This window comes from Marmota marmota, unplaced genomic scaffold, assembly GCF_001458135.2.
Source record: "Marmota marmota marmota unplaced genomic scaffold, marMar, whole genome shotgun sequence".
NCBI lineage: Eukaryota > Metazoa > Chordata > Mammalia > Rodentia > Sciuridae > Marmota > Marmota marmota.
The window spans coordinates 2069494-2093551 of NW_026000294.1; the positions used below are offsets into that span (position 1 = coordinate 2069494).

The 24058-nt window shown below is 43.0% G+C and overlaps 1 protein-coding gene across 2 annotated transcripts in view; it reads right to left on the reverse strand.

The window, feature by feature from the left end:
* Positions 1 to 24058, reverse strand: part of Dlg3 (discs large MAGUK scaffold protein 3) — a 49551-nt gene that overhangs the window by 371 nt on the left and 25122 nt on the right. The window contains exons 10-13 of one of the 2 annotated variants that reach the window (XM_048797157.1): positions 18606 to 18720; positions 5746 to 5922; positions 5441 to 5516; positions 2688 to 2733 (exon numbers count right to left, since the gene is read on the reverse strand). In XM_048797157.1, coding sequence (XP_048653114.1) covers positions 2688 to 2733; positions 5441 to 5516; positions 5746 to 5922; positions 18606 to 18720 — 414 coding nt within the window. Of the gene's footprint in view, positions 1 to 2687; positions 2734 to 4562; positions 4663 to 5440; positions 5517 to 5745; positions 5923 to 18605; positions 18721 to 24058 lie in introns of both variants that reach the window. The other variant, XM_048797156.1, reaches the window with a different exon arrangement.

The window sequence follows — 24058 nt, forward strand, 5'->3', positions numbered from 1 at the left end:
GAAGCAATGAAGCTTCCACCCAAAACCACCCCATTTTCCCCTAAACTTTTCTTATAGGTAAGTTGAGTGTGTTCAGTGGCCCTCGTGTTCTAGAAAGAATCACAGGGACACTTCAAGTGGTCGAGACACATTTGCCTGAGACCTTTCACCTGTAGGCAGAATTGGTATTCATGCAGATCCCCAAAGCTGCAGCTGAACTCTGCCCTTTTATGGGTCTACCTACCCACCCCTCTACCCAAACTCTGGATGAAGCATCCATGTAGCCTGGCAATGACGAGGGTTTCCTGAAATAGTTGCCAAGCTACTTGGCACTAGATACCTGGAGGTCCCCAAGTATCTGACAACAGTTAACAGGGAAGGCAGTGATAGCTATGTTGAGCCACAGGATACTTCCTAAAAGGCTTCTTCAGAGCCTAATACTCCTGGGTAGAATTTTTAAGGCATCTAGCCATCTCAGCTCCTAAAGGCTAATGTTCCCAAAGGCCATGAGGTTCAAATTGTGGCTTCTATGGTCTAGTCACGGACTCTCCCAAGGAAAACTGGGTAATTTCCTTCCTGATTATGTGACCCAGCCAAAAGGCAAGGAGGTCCTTGCAACCTAGAAAGGCAGATTCAGGACAGTTTTTCATAGGACACATTTTGCTTTTGGTCTCTGAGCAAATCTGGAAACCTGGCAGCATCTAAGTCCCTCAGTGCCCATGGCAGAGATTTGCTCCTTGGCAGTTCACCCTTTCCAGGGCCCCAGGGATGCTTTCAAATCTGGTTCTGGCCAGAACTACAGGGCTTATACTCTCCTTTAATTCATAGGGCAAACTTTGTCCCACAAGGAGAACGAATGGCCACAGCATTTCCAGGGTCTCAAAGTGTACATGGCTAAAAGGAGCAGCAGCCTCTGAGCAGGAATGGCAGCTGTGCAACACTGGAATGAGGATGGCAGGGACACATGGTGGAGCTACATGACATGGGGGGGAATGACACACACTTACTGGAACTGCTTTCGCTGTCACTGGTGTTGGATGTCACTCCCTCTGCAAGCCAACAAGAAAGAGACTCCAATTCAGAACACACCACTGACAGATCACATGCAGCACAAAACTCAAATGCTCAGGAATGAGACACTGAGCTTCCAACTGAGTCAGGCCACAGGAGGCCTGCCACATCCAGGCCACCAACTGGGAGGCACAGCTCCAATCCTGACACCCTGGACACCTCCTACTTGTCCCCAGAGCCCTCTCAGTCTGCCAAGTCTCTCCCTAGGCACTAGAAGACTCACTTCCTTCCACAGCATTCTCTTCATCTGAACCAAACAAACCAACTTGGATGGTTTCCAAATCCTATCACAAACTGCATCCCCCAAGGCTAATGGCAGGAAAGAAAAGATAGGGACAGATGCAGAGAAAAGTCCAGGGACCATGCTACTCATGAATTTCCCCCAAGACAGAGCCCCTGAAGTACAGGACCATGTGGTACTCCACAACTTCTTGGGCTAAACACTGGAGAGGCTGAGCAGTCACCAGGGAACACTGCTCTGACCTCCAGTGGGACCCACAGCCCTTTTGCCACCACTCCTAAGAAGGTGAGCTTGGCTTCAGCATGAGAGGGATACACCTTGATCCACCCTAAGACAGATGTGTCAAAACACAAAGACGACAAAGCAACAAGGACATTTCCAGGATAAGACAGCCACCCTGTCTCAGATAGTTGGGACCTTCCCATCTGTGAGTGTGGGTGGAAAGAACTCAAGCAGAGAGCAGCTTTCACAGAAGGCCCAAACAAAACACACCCCTCCCAGGATGACAGGCAGATGAAGATGAGACATAGACACACCACACTATGGAGAGATGCTGCTCGTTTCAGTCAAGGACACACTGTTCCAAACCATGATATGCTGTGGCTCCCCCAGGAAGGACTGGCTGAGCTGCCACCCAAGGCTAGCCCCTGACCGACCCTTGGTGTCAGCTCCTTTACCCTTAGCCTTTATTACTTATTGAAGGAGAGTACGTGCTTACAGAACCCAGTGGCAAGGCTGTGGATCTACATCCCTCTACACACAGAGGGATAGCCCATAAGGCCCCATCCTCTAGGTCCTTTCATTTTCCACCCTGGGATTATTTTCCAGGATGAAGAGGCCAAACTTTCCCCAAGACAAAGCACTAGATATATGTGGTCTACAAGTGGTGCTGAAGTCCCCACCAGATGGGTGCAGCCCCTTAGAGGCTCTAAGTAAGCCTGTGCTGTATACTGAGGGCCTGCCTCTGCTGAGATAGACCAGGTGCAGGGGTTCAGTGCCCTTGCCCCTAGTTAGAGGTAAGAGCTATAAGAGCTACATTCCCTAAGCTCACTTAGTATGGTGTCACTGGGAGAAGTCAACCAACAGGCACCCTCCCCTTGACAACAAGCTAGACATGAGCTGAGTGCTTGCCTAGGGAATCATGCTGAGGGCCCACCACTTAGAGGTGCAGAAGGAAAACACAGACATGAATGCTAGGAAATTATTAGGTACCAGGGATCCAGAGCAAAAGTAATAACATTTGGAGTCACATGCCCTTCCTCCTGCCATGGGAACAGAGTTATTGAAAGAACTGCCCTCCCCTCACCCTTCACCCTCACCCATGTCCCCTACACCCCCACCCTCCACTACCTTCAACCATGCCATAAATAGTCAATGGTGTGCAAGTTTGACTTACTCAGGTTCTTTGCTCCATAATAATCGTCACTTAACCCAGGGAAGTCCTAATTTCACGGACAGCAAGAACAAAGAGAGGGGGAAGGGGTGGGAGGGGTGGGAGGGAGGGAAGGAGAGAATTGGGGAGAAGAGGAAAACACAGAGAAAAAAAGACAAGGGGAAGGAAGAATACAGAGGCAGGTGAGCATTAGTGACAGAAGTATGAAATACCATGAAGACCTAGAGCTACAGCAAGGTGAAGAACTCTGCCACAGAAAGAACATCCCAGGTCAGGTCAGGTCAAGTATCTGGACTTGATGCTATTCTATTTCTTGCCAGAGGGCTCTGGAGCTTTCTGAGGTTGTCCATAGCCCATAGCCCCACAGGACACAACAGGCGACACTCTAAAGCATGGAATACCTGCTTTGATCAAAGTTGTAGAGCCCAAGTCTCTGTGTTTTCCCTAAAATCATCATTCCCCTCTGTGGGCACATGTCCACATGTGCCACGGCAGGCAGACAGAATAACCATCATTTAGGGGAGCTTTTGCCCAATAATGCCTCACTCTGTCTAAACCCTTCAGGGAAAACTGCTACTGTCTGAGGTGTGACTTCTAACTGCTTGGATGAGTTCAGCTTCTAGAGAATAGGCATTGGGCAGTTTCAACCCTGTTGCCCAACAGGCACCCCCACCAGCTGGACAACTCAGCAGTGATACCTCCCAAGGCTGGGCTCTGCACAGAGGTTCTGGGACTCATCTGGTGAACTGTGGTGACATCACCTCAGAAATGTATCTCAAATAGCCTCCTATTGCTCATGGGAAGAACCAACTTCCCCTGTCACTAAACGACCCCACAATGATGAGCCTTGACCTTCATCTGGATGAGGGCACCTAGTATCTAGCAGGTATACCCCAGACAGCAGCAACCCCCACATACCAGGACCATGAATCAGAGAGGCCTAAAAAAATGCCATTTCCTATCAGAACGAGTCATCCTCCTGCTAGTTCCAATAGCCCCAGACTACAAGATCAATGGTAAACGAGAGATGTTTACAATTCACAGTGAGACAAACAAGAAGCTATTTTTTTTTTCAAGTCTGATACTATGTTTAAGGTCAGGGCCAGAACAGTTAATTTCTGAGGCATACAGTATGGTAAGAAGATTTATCAGGATTAGTTCTTAAAATTAAGGTACCTCAGTGTTACAGCTTTTTCTACCAAATCAACTTTGTGTTTCTCAATAAATCTTTATTTAGACAATGTTGAGTAACACTGCTTCCATGACAACCCATTTAAGCAGGAAGGATTTTCAGATGGAAACACTCTGTTGACACTCTGGGATGACAGTGACCCTGCTGAGGGCCATGTGGATTTCCCATGTGCTTATGCATATACATGGAATTCCAGAAGTAGTCCTGGAGCCAGGAATCTGGGGAAGAACAGGCTCTTCTCTTGATATAGATGAGTGAAGTTAAGGGAAAGAAAACATAAGAGGAAGAAGCCAGGAGAACAACACTGAGTCCCTAGACCTTGTTCTCTTAAAAAAATAAAAACACATACACACACATTTTTCTAATCCTGAACACTGGCTGAAACCTGCTCCTTGCCACCACAGCAGAGCTCCGTCTGGCACTTTCAACACCAGTGCCAGGGACATCCTGGAGGATGGCCCTGGGACCAGTCCCTCAGAACTTCCAACATTCATTCCAAGTGAGGAGCTGGGCAGATAAGCCCCAACATCACCCACTGCAGGACAATTTCTGCCCTGACTCTGGAAATAAGCACTGTGTGGACACACACCCTTGCCCTCGCCCAGACTCCTGGTGAGGGAAGGGCAGCTGAGGACGAGAGGACCGGGCTGAGGATGGTCTGCTCTCTGGACTCTGCTGCTACTTACGTTCCTGTATGCTGCTCTCCTGGGCCATGTTTTCTTTGCTCTTGTAAAATGGAAACTTTCGAGAGAGGCGGAAACTCTTTTTACGTTTCGTTTTGATCGACTGTGAAAGAACATGAAAATGGAGGGGAAGGACAGAAGGAAAAAAAAACAGAACAATGGATTTTAAAGCATGCAAGAAAAACTAAAATGGAGACAATGGTGAGCTAAATAAAAGACCATCTTACACAAATGGAGTCTATGAGATTAAATGAAAGTTGATGTAAGAGGAAAATTATGTTTACAGGAAAATGTTGTGGGGATGTTAGAAGTTTCTACCTAATCCAGCCTCAACAGCACTCACTGGCACTTCCTAAAGAACAAAGGTCACTGTAGCCTCCTGGACACAGGCCCTAAGGTGTCACTGATACACACAGAGTCATCTACTCCATGCCTCTCTTCCCTCTACTGCTCCGGAAGTTCTTTGGCCTGTGAAGCTTATAGAAGAAAAGGGGTGAATGCAGAAGCCCTCCTGCCTCATGTGGTCTGAAGGGAGGTGGGAGCTTGGGGCAGGCCTTTATGGCAGGATGATGAGAACAGGTTCTTCCCCACAGCTCTGACAGGGTCTGTAGCCAGGAAGATACCCATGAGTGTCTTCATGTTCCCCAACAAGTCAGCCAACTCCAGCACATCTTCCAGAGCCAGTTACCCAGGGGCAGGGGCACAGACTAGCTATGGACTTTAAGTGCTCCCTCTCTGCTTCTGAAAAGCAGTCAATTTTCTGACATTTCAGAGTCAGAACCCTGAAAAAGAGACATTCTTTTGTGCTCCCCAGTTCTCTTATATATCAGACTGAACTCTTCTTCACATCCTGGATGACTTCCTTGGGGGTCCCCACTTACCCTATTAGACTCAATCATCCCCGTCCTGGCATGGAACTTCACAGTTTTCAATCGAGCTCGCTCTTTCTTTTCCACTCTGTTTGGGAGTCAAAAAGAAGTCCTGTTACTACCAGCACATGGTCTCAGTGGCAGGTGGGCTGCTCAATGAGAGCAGCTACTCCTTGGCTCACAAAGTGAAAACCATGTCCAAAGTACCAGTTCAAGACCAGAAAGGCTTTATCAAGGCACATCCACCACTCTCATGCAATTTATGGTATAACAGGAAAATAAGACAGACACATCAGCTTGTGATCATGACAACTTACCTCTTCTTACTGGGGATTACGCCAATCTGCTCACTCTCTCCATGTGGGGTCACCAGCCTTGCCTGCCACCACTCATCATCAGAGGCATTAATGACATGTAGAATGTCACCATAAGAAAAACTAAGCCCCTGGCTTGGCAGGCAGCTGTCCCGAGTCCGATCATAGTCAAACAGGGCCCTGAAACACATGGTGAAAGATGAAGTGATCATCCAAACCCTCAATTCCTGAGGACCAGCACCCTGAAAACTCAGCAGCAGAATGCCAGTCCAATAGCACAGATGCAGCAGCCTTGCAGCAGACAGGAAGGGATTATCTGGGAGACTGCATTCTTCTTGCAATAAACATACACCTCCTTTTTTGTTTTTTAAAGAGACAGAGAGAGAGAGAATTTTTAATATTTATTTATTTATTTATTTTTAGTATTTGGTGGACACAACATCTTTATCTTTATGTGGTGCTGAGGACTGAACCCAGCGCCCCGCGCATGCCAGGCAAGCGCGTTACCGCTTGAGCCACATCCCCAGCCCCAACATGCACCTCCTTTAAAAAAAAAAAAAAATTCTCCCGACAGGGGGCATAAGAAAAAACCTTAAACCTTTTACAAATCCCATCTCCTCTCAGTTTTTGGATACAAGGTAGAAGCCCAAAGTAGAATCTCCTCACTATCCCTCTCCCTCACCCACATCCTAAGAAAGTAGCTTCACCATTGAGTCTCTCAGTTTACAAATATGTTCAAAAAATAGGACAAAAAACTACAGGGCTGGGGATATAGTTCAGTTGATAGAGTACTTGCTTTGCATGCATAAGGCCCTGGGTTCAATCCCCAGCACCACCAAAAAAAAAAAAAAAGTTAACTACAATCCCAAACAATGAAAGGTAAATGTTGCAGACAGAAAAGAGCCCTATTTCCTAAGTAGCCAAGGAAAAAGTTAACTCTGTCTAAAAGTTAACTCTGACTGGGTTGCAAGGGACCCAGAAGTCTCCTAGTGTAGCCTCCTTCTCTTACATTTGGGAAAACAGAGGCAAGGGGAATTATAATAATAATTTAACCTAAATACCTGGGACAGAACCCAGGTCCTCTGAAAAGACACTCTTATATTGTTTTGTGACATGTTATAAAATGAAGCAGAGTAAAGAGATAAAGGAGAAGGTGGGAGAAAGTAGGAAAAAAGTGATACCATCTAGCCAGCTTTGTTGGAAATAAAGATCTGGGAAAATTTTTAGAGGGTTCTGAATAGACCTGACCAATGGCCCCTGAAAATTTGAGAATAGGAAAGTAACATCCAAAGAGCATTAGGAACATTAATCTGGGATAATGGGGGAAGAAGGAGATTTAGAGGCAAAGCTCCTAGTTCAATTGTTTAAGGCTGGAGGCTGACTCCAGCCCAAGGAAGACTGAGCTGGTACTTGGCACCAGAGCTCCCCACTCAGGAAAAAAGTCACCTGGATAAAGGTGGAACCTCTCTTCACGTAGAGTCACCACAGTGGGGGAAGTGACAAGTTTTTGTTTCTTTACTTGCAATCTAGGCTCTGACCCTCTTCCTCATACTCTCCTTTAACAGAAGTGTTTTCATACCTTTGCATGCACAGCCCAGGGGTCTACCAGAGCCCAGAACTCCAGACTTCCACTTCTACCTGCAATTCGGTAGTCTGTAGCTTACAGCTGGAAACAGCAAGTCTATTTCCCCAGAAGCAAGCCCAAATGAAAGATGGGATGGAGTAAAACACTGGAAGGTAGAATACCACTTTAAGTTCTTGAAACAGAATCCTTAAAACAGTGTCAGATGATTTGAAAATTTAAAATATCCCAACTCTTACAAAAATCCCTTTATTTCCCTCAATGTACTCACTCAAGGTAGTAACAACAGAGGCAGAACTAACAGATAAAGAGTACTCTGTCTATGAGGTCCTTTCTGGGCTTGGTGTGACAGAATCATATCTGACTACATTCATGCTGCCAGAGTCCCACATGTGCCAGTATTACTACAAAGACCAGCATGATGAGTAACCTTATTCTAAGTGATGATTAGAAACACTAAATGTCATTATGGACTTCAAAACTTAAGGAAAAGGCTGGGTGCGGTGGTGCACGCCTATAATCCCAGTGGCTCAGGAGGCTGAGACATGAAGATTGCAAATTCAAAGCCAGCCTCAGCAATGGTGCTTAGCAACTCAGGGATACCCTGTCTCTATAAATAAAATACAAAAAATAGGACTGTGGATGTGGCTCAGTGGTTGCGTAACCCTGAGTTCAATCCCTGGTATCCAAATAAATAAATAAATAAGGAAAAGAACAGAATACGGACCAAGCACATATTATTTTGGGAAGGAACAGAAAGAAAAGATGTTAAAATGAATTAGATGCAATTAGGATGAGTACGGAGAAGATTAGAAGGCAGAGTTGACTGGTTACAGGTTTAAAAAAATACATATTTTAGCACCTCACAGAACCATGCCTGACCATTGGCAACAATAGTAGCAATCTGGAGATCATATGGTAAAGTTGATGCAAATGTGTTTTCTGGATGCCAGGAATCCAATTATTTGTAATTTTAAACATCTGAGGTTTGAATAAAATAAATATAATATTTTATTTACAATATGAATTTCAGGTACTGTGCTATATAACATATAGAGCACAAGATAAGTAAAAACAAGATGAATACAGATCAAAGCTAACAAGAATGCCAGTAGTTTACCAGTACACTTTGGGAATTGTTATGTCTGGTTTGTTTTTTATCTGCAGCATGTGTTCCTTTTATAATTTTCAAAAAACATAAGTCAATTAAAAAAAAAGAAGTGGGAAAACAGACACACCAAGCACTGGTTTGAGTCAATTGCTTCAGAAGATGACCTTGTTTGACTCTAAGTTCCCTGACAAACAATGCAAAAAAGGAAGTTGTATGACTGCAATTTCCCAACACAAAGTGCTACCTGAGTCCATTTGGGTTTTGTTTGATGAATTTATGAATGATGAATAAGCAAGGAATATTGAACAACAGGATGGAAAATGCTTTTTTAAGCTATGACTCTGTTAAAAACCTAAAAATATAATGTCTGAGTTTGAAATTCTGAACTATAATATCATTTCCAGTTGAGAATATAAATGGTGAATTAATAGTTTTCAGAGCTGGAGATGTGGCTCAGTGGTAAAGTGCTTGCTGAGCAAGTGTGAGGCCCGGAGTTCAATCCCCACCACTGTCAAAAAAAAAAAAAAAGTTTTCTATCAATCAGAACAGCAAATAGGAAAAGAACTACAGAACATGGAGCCTCAGATGCAACTTTGTTCAACTTCCTATCTAATAAAGGAAATTCCTTAGATATTCTCAGTTTCTTTCCAGCTCTAACATTCAATGACTCTGGGTCTTTCCTAGGTCTTCTTTACTGGGCTAAACATTCCCAATTCCTTCAACAATTTATTTCTTTCTTTGTCATGATTTTGACCTATTTTCCAAACCCATGATGTGGATTTTCTCTAAATCCACTGTCGCTCATACTGCTAAAATTCTATTGTACTAAGAGCTACAAAACTTTCCCACAAATGATGAAAACCAAGCCCAAATATACACACAGCCCATTTAGAGATACATGGTGGGCAACTCTCAAACCAGGACTCTCAAATCTCAAGACAATCTCATGAGGTCTAAGTCAAAGTCCTATGTATTTTTTTAAAAAGCTAATTTTCAGCTGTGTTTAGAAAATACCACTCTTGGGGCTGGGATTGTAGCTCAGCAGTAGAGTGCTCGCCTAGCATGTGTGAGACCCTGGATTCGATCCTCACCACCACATAAAAATAAATAAATAAAATAAAGATATTGTGTCCAGTTACAATATCTTTATTTTATTTATTTATTTAGAAAATACCACTCTTCCATTATTTAAATATTTATTTACTAGGGCTTCTTTCTGCAAGACACTGTGTTGGATATATAGGAGACAGAAAAGCAGAGTCAGCCCCTGGACTGTGGAGCTGAGTATTTTTGCAGACAGAGGCACAAAAGGGCAAACCAAAGGCTAAAAAGCCTTCTTTGGGAAGGAAACAAGGAAGTTCACTTTTTTGAATTGGGCCTTAACAAGGTTCAGGATTTCCAAAGGTAGAGAGGGGAGAGATACTTCCAGCTAAAAAAGAACAGAGTAGGCAAAGGTCTGGAGGCAAGAAGCATAGGGTTCATTGGGTTGTCCACAGCTTTCTGGGACACAAAGAATGGTAGGGTAGGGCCAGACTGTGGCCCACCTGGATTGTCTAGCTAAAGAGTTTGACATTGATATAGTAGGCCTGCATGAACATAGCCTCAACTTTTCACTATTATCAGGCTAAACTTTCATGTGGAAAATGAACTCAGTAAAAAAGAAAAGGCCAGAATATTAAAATCAAATAATCTCACATGACATATACATCATGTAAACAGAAAAAGTATGTAAATTAGACCTTAATAAATTTTTCAAAATCTGTCAACCATCTTCTTAAGTTCTTTAAGAAGCATGCTAAACTGTGGCTGTCTATCAGTGACAGTCTGTCAAGAACAGCCTAGAATCCTAATAAAGTGGCAGGCTTTAGCATCTTTTTACAAATACCTCATGTTAGGTAGGCCTGATGAGAAGAGGAAGAAACCTTTTTCTCCACTCTGTTCATTCTCCCTCTATATCCTCAGGGCAAGTTATAAAAATACCAAAGTAGATACTGTCCCTTTAAAGCCTTGCTGAACCACTGCCCCAGAACCAAAATCCTACAAATGCAAGGCACAGATGGCACAGACATGGACCATTTCAACCTATGGTTCAAAAAGAGAGTGAGAAAGAAAAAAAACCTGTTTGTCTCCACACACCTAAAGAAACGCCATAATTAACCAATCTGCCACCTTGGTCTCACCCTGTATGTATGTACACATCAGCTTATCTGACAAGGTGTGTTGGGAGACTTGAAACCTAAGAAACTCCTATTCTTTGTGGGTCTAGATAAAAAGAATTTCATGGAGGCCTCTGAGTTGAGGACTGGTGAGGTCAGTGGGAAACACTGTGCCATGAAAAGAAGCAACTTCCAGAAATATTATCACTCCTCCCACCTCCCACCCCCACCTACAGCCTCAGTGCCCCATGTAGCTTCTCAGACTTCTCAGCCTTGAACATGCTCCTTTTCAGTTATGGCCATGCACTTCTAAGAAGCCAGGGAGAGCCAGACTCTGGGTATTCCCAAAACTTTTCAAACATTAAAGCCAGGCCAATCAATCAATCAATCAATCAATGAGCAGGGTAAAAAGTAGGGTCAAGAGCAAACAAGAAGTGTCAGTGGCAACAAAGAAACCTTCCAGAGCCATCTCATCAAGAGAAGCAAGGATGGATGCAACTCCCTAATTGAGTCCTGAGTCCCCAAGTTCCTGAGTCCCAGGGCTGGTCTTCAAAACTCCAGTTTTCAAAGCCACTGCCTCTCCCTCTGAGGGAAAGGGCATCCCGAAAGGTCTTAAAAGATATGTCGTTTAAGAGGTGACCTTTTAAATATCCCCTAACAGAGACATGTGCCCGCCCACAGGGATAATGCACATGTTCTCAGGGACTTTGCCAATCTTCCTTTCAGCTGGGCCCTCTCTGCCGGATAGGAAAGCAAGAATATAATCAGCTCTAAGTAAACAGATTATGAAGAAAAGTCTTTATAGTTCAGATCCTAAATTGTGAGGTTGGGTCTGAAAGATTCAGAGAAATCATAAGCACCTGGCACAGTCACTGTGGTGTCCTAGTGAACAGGAATGCAACAGAAATGGGAACTAACAAGGGAACTGGTTAGACAGGTTTCTTGATGCAAAGCAAACAAGAACATTTTAGCACTAACAGCCTCAAAGGCAAGGGGCTTCTTCCGCTGAGCTCACCTAGCACTGTGCCCACCTCCTTACCTGTGGCTCTGGCCATCGGTCTAGCCTAGGATGCCCTTTTGGTCCTCTTGTCCCCTCAGCAATTCCTCTGAGGCCCAGCCCAAGTCCCTCCCTGCTTTGTGACCTATTCCACTCTAAATTTCCTTCTTCTAAATTCATACCATACCTTTGGCAGCAACCTTATATTTCTTTATAATATCTATTTATTGCAGTTTAATTCTTATATGTTTTTTTTTGAGCTTTAATATTATATTGCCAAAGTAGAAAACCTTTAACAACAGAGACCTTATGTTCCTTGTGAGGTTCTGAATGCTTTTGAATGGTGGATAAGAGCCAGGGTATTCCACAGAACACGGTTCCCATTAATATCCCTCAGAGTGCCCCTCCTACTGTGCTTTTCTCCCACAGTGGCAAGGATCTAAGACATCTTCCTTCCTTCCTTCCTTCCTTCCTTCCTTTTCTTCTTTTCTTTTGAATATACATGATTTTGTTTGCCAACCATACACCATTTTCTTCCTTTGGATAAAGAGCACATATTATTTGAAGAATAATCAGCCAATCCCTTGCCCGGTTGCTGAAATGCATGCATAGAAAATCAAAAAGCAGTGATCACTCATCAGGTTTTGGCCTTGTTGAGAAAGTTAAAATTTCTAGCAGCATCCAAAGAGCAGCCTAAAATCCCAAACCCAAGTGCTCAGGCCTCCCTGGTGCATTTTATAGAAGGGTATGTAGAGAGAAGGTAAGAGCACTTTATCTCAAAAGTTTCAGGCCTCAGAGGGTAACTATGTAGTTGGAGAAGACTAATCTACCCACAATGTGTGACAATTTAGGGCTCACACCACCTGCAGATGATGGGATGAGCTAAGTGATTTCAAGTATAGGCTCAGGACTGGTGTTTGGGAACAGACAATTCTAGAAGCCACTGATGCAGAAAACTGCATATTCTCTTTTTTCAGTGCTGAGCATAGAACCCAGACATCATGCATGTTAGGCAAGTACTCTACGACAAGCAACATCTCCAGCCCTATTGTTGTTACTTTAAAAATACTTAGGCTGGTTATGTAGCTCAGTGGTAGAAGGCTTGCCTACCACACACCAGATCCTGTATTCCATTCCCAGCAATGCCAAAAAATAAAAATCATATTATCATCACTCCTAAATTCTGTCAGATAGTGAAGTCTGCCAATGTTGCCTCACTGGCATCTTAATCCACACTGAAGCTCATTAATGAATAAGCCCAAATCAGGCTCTGCCAAGCACAACTCTGGACAAAGCAATGTTGGCTAGTGACAGGAAAGAGCACTCTCCAGCCTTCCTTGATGACCAAGCTTATAGTTCTGACATCATTTCTCAAATCAAGACTACAGATGCCCCAAGATGATTTTCTTCCTAGAGTTGGAATAAGAATGGCCAGGACTCCCAAGCTGCCTGAATTCTGTCCTGGGGCTGCAATGAATGTAGCCAGCCTGGCCTGAACAGACTTTCAAGAGTTATTTCTACAACTATACTATCAAGTTTATTTTCAACCTTGAGAAGACAGGTCTTTCATTCACTCATTCATTCCTTCATCCAAAAGATAAAATCAAAGTCATCCCTGGCACCCTAGCCTCCCAGCATGCTTGTTCTGCCTTCACTTGCCAATGGCTTGAGTGAAGCATCTAGTCACCCCAACCCTGAGCCAGAGGCTCACTCAATACAGGTGATTTCTGCAGACTCTTCCAGGGGACAAATTCATCAACAGAGCAAAATTCCTATTGGGCAGATAGAGGGGCTCCACTCATCATGCTCATCCATTTAAGAAACTAAGCTGGGTGTGGTGGCACATGTCTATAATCCAGTGGCTCAGGAGGCTGAGATGGGAGAATTGCGAGTTCAAAGCCAGCCTCAGCAATCACAAGGCACTAAGAAACTCAGTTAGACCCTGTCTCTAATAAAAAATACAAAATAGGGCTGGGGATATGGCTCAGTGGTCGAGTACCCCTGAGTGCAATCCCCAATATCCACCCCCCCAAAAAAAAGAAGAAACTGTTCTAGCATGATGAAGGGTGTGGAAAGCCTTTCTCATTAAGTCCCTGGTGACTTCAAAGCCAAGTAACATTTCCCAAATACTGTTATCTTTCCTTCTTCCTCCTGCTCCAAAACTCCCATTGCCCCTACGGTTAGTACAGCTGCAGCTCCCTAGGGCTTCACCTGCTACAGCCTCAGTGCAGCTGTAAGAGGGTGTTATTTACTTCAAAATAGCTTTGCAAACCCCATGCACACCACAGGGAGATACTCAGGGGAAGGGAAGGGAGGAGAAACATGTCAGAAGGGGAAAAAACAGCAAGAGAATTAAAGAACCCAAACTGGAAAAGGTGCCTTCATTTTACCCATGGGCTGCTTGACCTCTTCTTGGTGGACAGAAGGAACCACATGGCTGCTTCCTCAATTCCACCCATGCTACCATGCCCAAATTCTTAGATCTGTGCTTTACTGCTTTCCACACGGTAGGAACTAAAAAGTGCAATGTTTAGTTAACATAGAAATAAATGTGTATTGTGGTACACAAGCAGTCATTCCTAAGCATTCTGGTTGCTTGTTAAAACATACATTTCTCCAGGCATGGTGTTACATGCCTATAATCTCAGCTACTTGCAAAGCTGAGGCAGAAGGATCACAAGTTCAAGGCCAGCCTGGGCAACTTATTAGCAAGATCCTCTCTCAAAATAAAAAGGACTGAGGATGTAGTTCAGTGGAATAGTGCTCCTGGGTTCAATCCCCAGTACAAAAAAAACAACAACAACAAAAAAAAAAAACCCAACCCTGGTGAATCCAACTCACCAGAAGAGGAGCCTAGGAATATGTATTTTTACTAGCATTCCATAGTCGATTCCTATCAGCAAGCTGGGGAAAGGCTGAAAGAAGCACACTTTAATAGTCAGAGCAACCAGGTTCAAATTCCAGTTTGGGAACTTCTCTCAGTTTTCTCATCTGTAAAACAGGAATTATGTCTACTCTGTAGCACTATTAAAAATATTTAAAAATCATTTAAAGAGAATAACAAAGATCATGGCATATAATAGGTCTTTGTTCCTAGATGTTTATTCATCTTTAATCTAAAGACACTGGGGAACTACTGAAATCTTCTGAGCACATCAGGACCAGAATGTTGCTATAGCTTTAAACCCTCTGCAATACCAGGCAAATGGTCACCCAGCCTCTTCTGTAACCCCTCCAGTGACAAAAGATCAAATTTACTCTCTCCAGAAGCAGTCCATTCCATTTCAGACAGTTTTCATCATGAGCTCCTTCTTCCTTATGTTGAGCTGAAATGTGCCTTGGGTGACAGGACAAATCTAATCCCTTTTCCACATGATAGGGTGAGGCAATTAACTTAAGGAAGATGAGGAGGAAAGGAGGAGGAGGGAGGGAGGGGAGTCCATTTTGAACATGCAGTTTGTCTGAGGAACTAGAAGGGCAGCTTTATTTACACACATGTCCAGCAAATTGTTGATATTCAGGTTTGAAGTTCAGTAAAGAGGTCAGGACTGTCACTTACACAACAACAGGATTTGAAGATGTGAAAATAAATGACATTACCATTTCAAGGGCAGAGCTAATAATGAAAGGTATTGAGGATTGGTCAGCAAGGTAGGCAGAGAACCTTTAAAGAAGAAAGCAGGAAATTCATAAAAAAACATGTGGTGAAGAAGTCAAATCCGGGTCAGTCATTGAATTTAAAATCCAAGATGTCATTGCTGATTCCTGACATAGAGTCCAGCATCTGCTCCTCTGGAGCCTTTCAAGGCTGCTTCGAACTACCACACTACCATGCTGAAAAGCTGGTGCTCACTTCCTATTGGGCTACCAAAGAGAGGTGACGGGGAGAAGTAGCAACAGTAAGCACAGACAGTTTTACTACTTCCCAGCCTGGATGTTAAAGACAGTTTTTTTTTTTCCCAAATAAGGCTCCTGTGTTCATATCTTTTGGGGAAAACACTGTCCCTCCTGGACATTAATCACAGTAAAGAGTCAAGTTTTCCTGTTTAAGTCTGCATTTACCCAACTCACTGAAGCACTGATATCTCATACAATACCTATTAACTTATTAACATCTTAAGGTACTAGTGTTTCCTGGCACAGAATTTGGTAAATGCAGTGAGCAAAAGAAGAGAAACAATAGTTTAAGGAACTTATCTTTCCTTTAAGAATGGAAGAAGTTAGTTGGGTGCCTGTAATCCCAGCAACTCAAGAGGCTGAGGCAGAAGGATTGCAAGTTTAAAGCCAGCCTCAGCAACTTAGCAAGGCTCTGAGAAACTTAGCAAGACACTGTCTCAAAATTTAAAGCAGGTGGAGGACTGAGATGTGGCTCAGTGGTAAAGCATCCATGGGTTAAATACCCAGTACCAAAAACAAAAATAAAAGAATGGGGCCCGGAGCAGTGGCTCAGTGATAGAGCGCTTGCCTAGCATGTGTGAGGCACTAGGTTTGATTCTCAGCACCACATATAAATAAAATAAAGGTCTGCTGACAACTAAACAATATTTTTTAAAATTTTGCTTTAGAAAAATAAAAAATGGAAGAAGTTTTCACAATAGCTAAATTATGGAATCAACCCAGATGCCCATTGATACACAAATGGATTAATAAATTGTGATACACACACACACACACACACACACACATGCACACACAAATAGAGTTCTAGTCAGATACTAAAAATGAAATCCTGGCATTTACTAGTAAATGAATGGAAATAGAGAATATTATGATAAGTGAAATAAGCCAAACTCAGAAACTCAAAGGTCAAATATTTTCTCTTATATGCAGTAACAAGAGTAAAATAAAGGGGAAGAAAGGATAGGATAGCATAAAGAACCAATCAAATGTAAATTAATAGATGAGTGAAAGCAAGACTAGTAGAGTAGGGGAAGAAGAATAGGAGAGGGGGAAGATGGGAGGAAAATTGAGGGATCATGAATTGAAATAGATTTTCACGCATGTATGAGTTTATCAGGATTAACTCAACTATTATGTATAACTATCAAGCTCCAATTAAAAAAAAAAGAATGGAAGAAGTTTAAATATGTTCACATGTATAAGAAAAGAAACCAAGTGTAGAGTGAAAGGCCAAAAACAGGAATGGAAGAGATGAGCGCACCAGGTTCCCATACAAGGGTTAGCCAGCTCACTGCTTTAGCCATAAAGCATTATTTGCCCTAATTAAGTCCAGTGATCACAAACAGTTCCTATTGTAAACCATATCTACTTCCCTTTGAGGATACAGATGTTATCTAGACAAGGTTAAGGGCAGATTATACAAATGGATTCTCTAGAAACAGAGTCATGGTCTCTACTCTCCTCCCCAGAGTTAGGCTGAATATATCCCTTGCCTGGGCCAGAGAAGGGTACTCCAGATTGAGAACCAATGCCCAACTCCCCCTGCCCAGGCAGGGAGAACTCTAGCCCAGGATAGGCAGAGAGGGGAAATCTAAAAATAAAGCTTTCTGAAGAAACTGTCTTGCCTAAAGAGCAGCTTCCCACGCACACTGGAGTGCCACATCTGCGGGGGCTGGAAGCACGGGAACGGAACAATCCTGACCAAGTCACACAAGTATTACCCATTTTGAGGGGTGACAGCACATTTCTGGCTTCCCTCATCAGTGGTCCAGTGTCTAAGCTGCAGACCTGGGGTAAGGGCTTTGGTGAGAGCAGATAGGCCTTTCTTTGCCAGAAGGGAGACTGGAAACATGGCTGGTGCGTAGTCCAGCCTCTCTCTACCCTTCTCCTCCCCTCACAGTGGGAGATGAGTGCAGCAAATGCTCTCCTCACACAAGGAGTGGAGTTAAGGGTTCACTTTAGAAAAGACCTCAAAGGGTTCTAGTGGGCTTTGGGCTCAGAGAGGGGCTCCCTCAGCTCTGCTCCCGGAATAGGGTCAGGGACTACCAACTGGGGAAAAAGAAAAGAAAGCACTGTGAGAACTGCAATTAGCATTGACATCGGTTAGCTATCGTCATCTCACACCCCAAGGACAGAGCAATTGTCATGTTGCCAGGCAACTGGCAAATGTAGCCTCCCCGCCCCCAGTAGATATCAGAGGCCACCAGAAAAGTTCAACCAAAGAGTTTAAGACAACCCCACACCTAAGCATTCAGCAGATATCTAAAGTAGTTCTGGTAATCCCACCACCTCCTAAGGCTGTGCCCTTGGAGAGATACAATGAACTTGCAATCATTCTGCTGGAGTTTTGCCAGGAAGTCAGGGCAGGAAGAAGGAAACTAGCCCTAATTCTGCAAGGAGTCCACAGTGTTCCCTTATCAGTCCAACAACCAGGGAAGTTTGTACCTTGATCTGACACAGTAGTATACTGCACCTTAAGGGTCAGAAGCTCAACCTTTGACAATATTGCCAAGTGGCTTACAGTTCAATGTTATATATCTGATCCCTCCCCACCCTCCTTCCTAGGGAACACACTCCATTCTGTCCCATGATTCACAGACACAGCAAATCAGTGCAGTGGGTGGAGAGGGGGGATGGAAGCACAATATAATACGCAGAATGCAACAACCTGTCAATTCTTTGGTCTCAAAAGAAATCCTGTACCAGAACACTGTGATAGTCGATATGCTCAGATACAAATCCTGATGTCTATTATGCATATGTGGAAGGGGATGGGGGCCAAGTTTTCCCCTCAGAGCACAGATTGCAAGCAAAGTACTTTGAAAATTCGAGTGCTATTTGAATGCTGACTAGCAACAATCACCCAACAGTCTTTTACAATTAGAGCAAACTGAAATTTTCCTATACTGAGTCATTCATGAGCAAAAAGGAAGAAGCCAGCTCACAAAAGGGAGGAGATACTGACCATAAAATACATAACCTGAGCATACAGTATGAAGTGTTATTTTAGTACTGGGAGTACACACTCCCTACCCCACTAGTTAAACAAGAAGGGTTGGGCTGGCGCAGAGCTGCTCCCATCCAGCACCAGGCCTGGTGCTCAGAAAGGCAACTTACCTGACATACAAGGACCTCTTCTCACTTGTTCGGAGGGACCCTGACCCAGAACTCATGCTGCTGTTCATCATTTGTTCTCGCAAGTCATGTATCTTCGATTCAAAGCGACTGTACTCTGTCAGGGAGACAAGGGGAAAGACAGGAAAAGAATGAACCCAAGGAGCTCTCCTGAGCTGGTGTGCCTGTGGCCAAAAAACCAGAAGGACACCTGGCTTCAAAACAACCAGAGCCAGCTCAAATCTTTGCTTTGATAATCAAATGTAGACAGACATAGTTTCTCTACCCACAAGTCTAATTGACTGAGAAAGCACCTAGAAAAGGAGTAGTATTAGGGCATGTCAAATGGAAACAGCTTTCATCTGCCTCAAAATCTCACTGATCCTTAAAAATAAAACAACTGGAAAGAGGTTCCAGTGCAGCCTTTATAAATCTTTAGAGCAGACACTAAGGCCCAAGGAGAGCAGATGGGCAAGGAGACTTTCCCAAAAAGCCAATGCAGAGAACAGATGGCCCTGAGATGCAGGGCGGGGGGGGGGCGCTGGAAAGGACCAAGGCCATTATATCATTGTTAGGAGAGGACAATTTTTTCTGGGATGACTTTGTTTGGGGGGGTAGTCGAACCCAGTACAAACAGGCTAAAAACAAACAAACCTTAAAATCACATAAGGAGAATTAAAGCTAAAGCTCCCCTGAGATACTTTCCTCTTAACAAGTCTCATTGGCTTCTGTAATATATTAAAATATAAATTCTCCCAAATCTACAAGTCTGTTGACACCTCTCACCCTTAAAATCATCTAATCACTTAGGCCCTTCGTCCATGCCCAGCCTTGTAGCCCACTGAGACTATTTCAACTGCCAGGAAATGTTGCTACAGGTTTATGACCAATTTAAGAAAATTGACATAGCAAAATTAACTCTAGTCATACAATTATTATAAAAGGCTTTTTATAGGGTTGCTTTGCTGTGACATTCTCCCAGTACATTTAAAATATGATATTCACACTTACCACACATACACAATTACACAACATTTTTCAGGTCTATAATTGCTGCATAAAATGGGGTATATCTAAGGCACAGGCTGTGGAAATGGCAGATGACAGGCATACTTCTCCATGACAAGCTGACTTTAAAGGAAGTCAAAATTTATACCAGGGGTCGAAGGTTGGGCAACTGCTTTAAAAAACACACACACACACACACACACACACACTTTTAGGGGGAAAAAAATTCCACAAAAGCATTTTCATGCACCATAGAGGGCTGGCAAGAAGCATCCCCACCTAGTCTGTGTGACTCTGCGGGAGAGAACAAAACACCTGCTCCAACACCTGCCGCTCCCCCTAGCCTCCCTAGGCAAAGCATCCTGACCTTCAGCTGGGTGAAAAGGGAAATGCTAAAAAGCCTAAACAGGATCAGTGGAGTCTGAAGTCATGCAAATAGCCTCTTCTCAAAAAAGTTTCTTTTTGTTCACCATGATATCAACGAAGCCAACTGGTTAAATTCATGTGATCTTTCATTCATCACGTACTGGTATTATGGTGATTTGTCCTCATTAACTACTCCTGTCCCTGAAATCCTGGAGGAAGCAGTTGAGTCACTGACTCACCCATTAAGTGTTGGGGAGAAACAAGAGACAACAGCTGGACAATGTCCCTGTTCTAAGGGTTACACGGCAACACATCAATATCAATGAGGTGTCTCAAAGTAAAGGGAGAGGATGGTGGCCAATCTGTCACAGAAGCCCTGGATGCCCAAGACACAGCAACAGAACAGTGCACCTCTAGAGATGTCTGGGCACTGGCATTAACCCTGGGCTTGGCCCTCTAACCCTGGCTGGGGATCATGTCTCACTCCTTCCTTTCTGGCCTTCTTTCAAACTCACTCACTAAGGAGAGAACCGTGTGAAGCAGAGACTTCTTTCTGACCAGGCAGTCCTTTCTTAGGGAAGATGAGTAAAAGAACTATGCATAGAACCCAGAACAAAAGAAAACACCCAACTGTCAGGCATGGCATCACAAGCCTGTAATCCCAGCAACTGAGGCAGGAGGATCACAAATTCAAGGACAGCCTTGGGAATTTAACAAGATTGTCTCCAAAAAAAAAAAAAAAGAAGAAGAAGAAGAAGGGCTGGGGGTGTTGGACCATGGTAGAGCCACCCCTGGGTTCCAAACCCATGACCTTAAAAAAACCACTAACAATCTATCCATAAGCCATGTTTCCCCTCTTAAAACTTGTTTATATATTACCTTCTTTGGAAATGACTTGCCTGCTGAACTCCACAGCAGGTCATGGCAGTTGCTTAGTAACTACACTTCTTTAAAAATCCTTCAAAAAACAACCACCAAACCACCATTTCCTCAAAGTTCCTAATACAAGGTTGATAATTCTGGGCCAAAGGGCCCACTTAAAATAGACTACAAAAGGAGAACAAAGCTACTGCTTTAAGGAATTCACTCTGTTTTTACACATGCTACAAAGATCTGAAGTTTAATAAACTGTATTTTATTCATTATTTTTGCATTCCAATGAACCCCTTAGAAAGTTCCAACTTCTGATCAGTCTCTGGCATCTATTTGTAGAGTTATCTAATGTCCAATAGGCACAGAGTAGCCTGTGACTACGTGATAGTTGGGTAAATGAGGAGCAGTTCAGAAAACTGTCCAAATCCACTTTTCTATTCTGAACTAATAAACCTAATAGTTTATAAAAACTTAAGGCTGCCAGCTTGGAAAGGTAGTTAAGAAATACTCCCATTTACTTTTGTTCCTGAGGTTAACTGCTAGGAGCAACTGAGATTTACATTTGTTAAACACCCCTTTGAGATGTTAATAACCCACAATGGGCATCTGGTTAACAGAATGCCCATACAACAAAGGAAAAATTTGTTCTAACAACAACAACAAAAAAAAAAAAAAAACAAACATGGAGGTGTCATAAGACAGTAACTCATATTTACAGTATACCAGTTTCCCAGGACAAAAGCTTCACCTAAAAAATTATTTGAAAACCAAGACTTCACAACTTGTGGAGGGAGGTTCTTCCTTCCCCTCCACTAGCATAGCTATCACTGAAGGGCATCTATTAGGTGGAAGTCACTGTGTAGGAAGCCCACCTGACCAGCCTCTAGCCCAGAGGGAACCCTTTAAATAGGCTGCTTTAAAGAAGCAAGGATTATTACTAAAATCTCATCTATGAATTTGTACTTTATTCATTTTTTCCCATTCAGAGGAACCAAACCATTTGTGACCCACAAAGATATCCACAATGAGTCATCCTCTCCTGCCTAATTATTTTTTAACAGCTACTAATCACAGAAAGAGAAAGGAGGTGGAGGGAACACAACCAGAAGTCAGAATCAAAAGAGAGTTTTTAAAAGATCAAGATTTCTTCTGGGTGCAGCAGCACACACCTGTAACCCCAGCAACTTGGGAGCCTGAGGCAGAAGGACCACAAGTTTAAAGCCAGCCTCAGCAACTAAGCAAAACTCTGTCTCAAAATTTTTAAAAAAGGAGGCTGGGGATGTGGCTCAGTGATTAAGTGCCTCCTGTGTTCAATCCCAGGAACCAAATAAATAAAAACTTAAAAAGATCAAAATTCAGGCTGGGATTGTGGCTCAGTGGCAGAGCACTTGCCTAGCATGTGTGAGGCACTGGGTTCGATTCTCAGCACCACATATAAATAAATAAAATAAAGGCCTGTTGACAGCTAAAAAAAAAAAAAAAAAAAAAGATCAAAATTTTAGACCCCACTCCTGACACACTGAATCAGGATCTAATGAGCAGGGCCCAGGAATCTGCATTAAATGAGTATTTATGTGATTCTAATATGCAAGAAAGTTTGAAACTGCTGGTGTTAACTTACAATATTGAGTTTAATTGTGCTAGTTCAGAGAAACAAGGAAAGAATCCTGCAGACTGCCTCCAAAGGAAGGAAGGACAAGAGGGTTGGAAAGACCTCAAAAGCAGAATTTGGCAACAAAATTGCAAATCCCGTGGGAAAGCAAAGTGCTAAAGAGCCCACTGTCTAATGCGTCTGCAAAGAAAGGTGATGAGTTTACATTTCGTTTCAATTATAAAACTAACATAAAATTTAAGTGTGTGTGTGTGTGTGTGTGTGTGTGTGTGTGTGTGTTGTTGAGGATGGAACCCAGAGCCTCCGGCATGCTAGGCAAGCATTCCACCACAGAGCTATATCCCCAATTCCTGACTTTAAAAAAAAAAGAACTAACTTTTTTCCTAGACATTTCCGTATCATTTCCCCATCCTACTACTCAGAAGTATCTACTGTTAGTATTTTTAGTATGTATCCTTCCAGGCTAATTTCCATGCATATATTGTTTATATACATACATTCACAAGTCACATATAGATTCACACACATTTTTCTCATATGTCATGGAACCCAATCCATAGCAGTGCATAGAGACAGACAGACCTCAATCTTATTGGCTGCATTACATTCCATATAATGGGTAGATTAATTTATTCAATCATATCATGATTGATGTATATATAAATTGTTTACAATTTTTAGTACTACAATCAACGCTGCACTGGAGCATTGTTAGAGCATTGTGTGAGCATGTCTATAGCATAAATTTGTACAAGTAAAACTTCAAAGACAAACTACATGCACACAAAAATTCTGGATGCCAGGCTTGGTGTCCACCTGTAATCTCAGCTACTAGGGAGGCTAAGGCAGGAGGATTGCAAATTTGAAGCTAGTCTTGCTAACTTAGCAAGGCCCTACCTCAAGAAAAGTTTTTAAAATGGGCTGGGGATATAGCCCAGTGGCAGAGTACCTGCCTAGCATGTATGAGGCCCTGGGTTTAACCTCCAGCACTGCCAAAAAATGGGAGGCTAGAGTATGGTTCAGTGGTAGAGCATTATCCCAACACACACACACACACACACACACACACACACACACACAAGGCCCTGGATTCAATTCCCTGCCCTCACTCCATAAAAAAAAAAGTTAAAATTTACTACCAAATGAACCCGCAACATTCTAAAGTCATTCTGAGACTTTTTGGGACTGCAAGTAAGGATAAACTGCTATTTTAACACTTCCAGGAGATTTTTGGTCTCTGAAGAAGTGGCAACAGAATTTACCTTTGAGGGTAGAATTTACCTTTGTTAGGGGAAACACTTTAATAAGCCTTTTTATTATGCAAATGTAAGGCCAAGATTTTATTCTAGAATGGACAAAGGGGAGCTAAAATGTTCTCTCTGCACAATAATGGAGAAGACTGTCCTTATGTTAAGTGGAGTTGCCAATGGTCCCAGGTTAAGCCTCAGCCCACAGGTCTCCTTCCTCTCCATTTTCCAGGTACTTGATTCTTTTTTTTTTTTTTAATTGTTGATAGATCTTTTATTTATTTATTTATTTATATGTGGTGCTGAGAATCAAACCCAGTGCCTCACACGTGCCAGGCAAGTGCGCTACT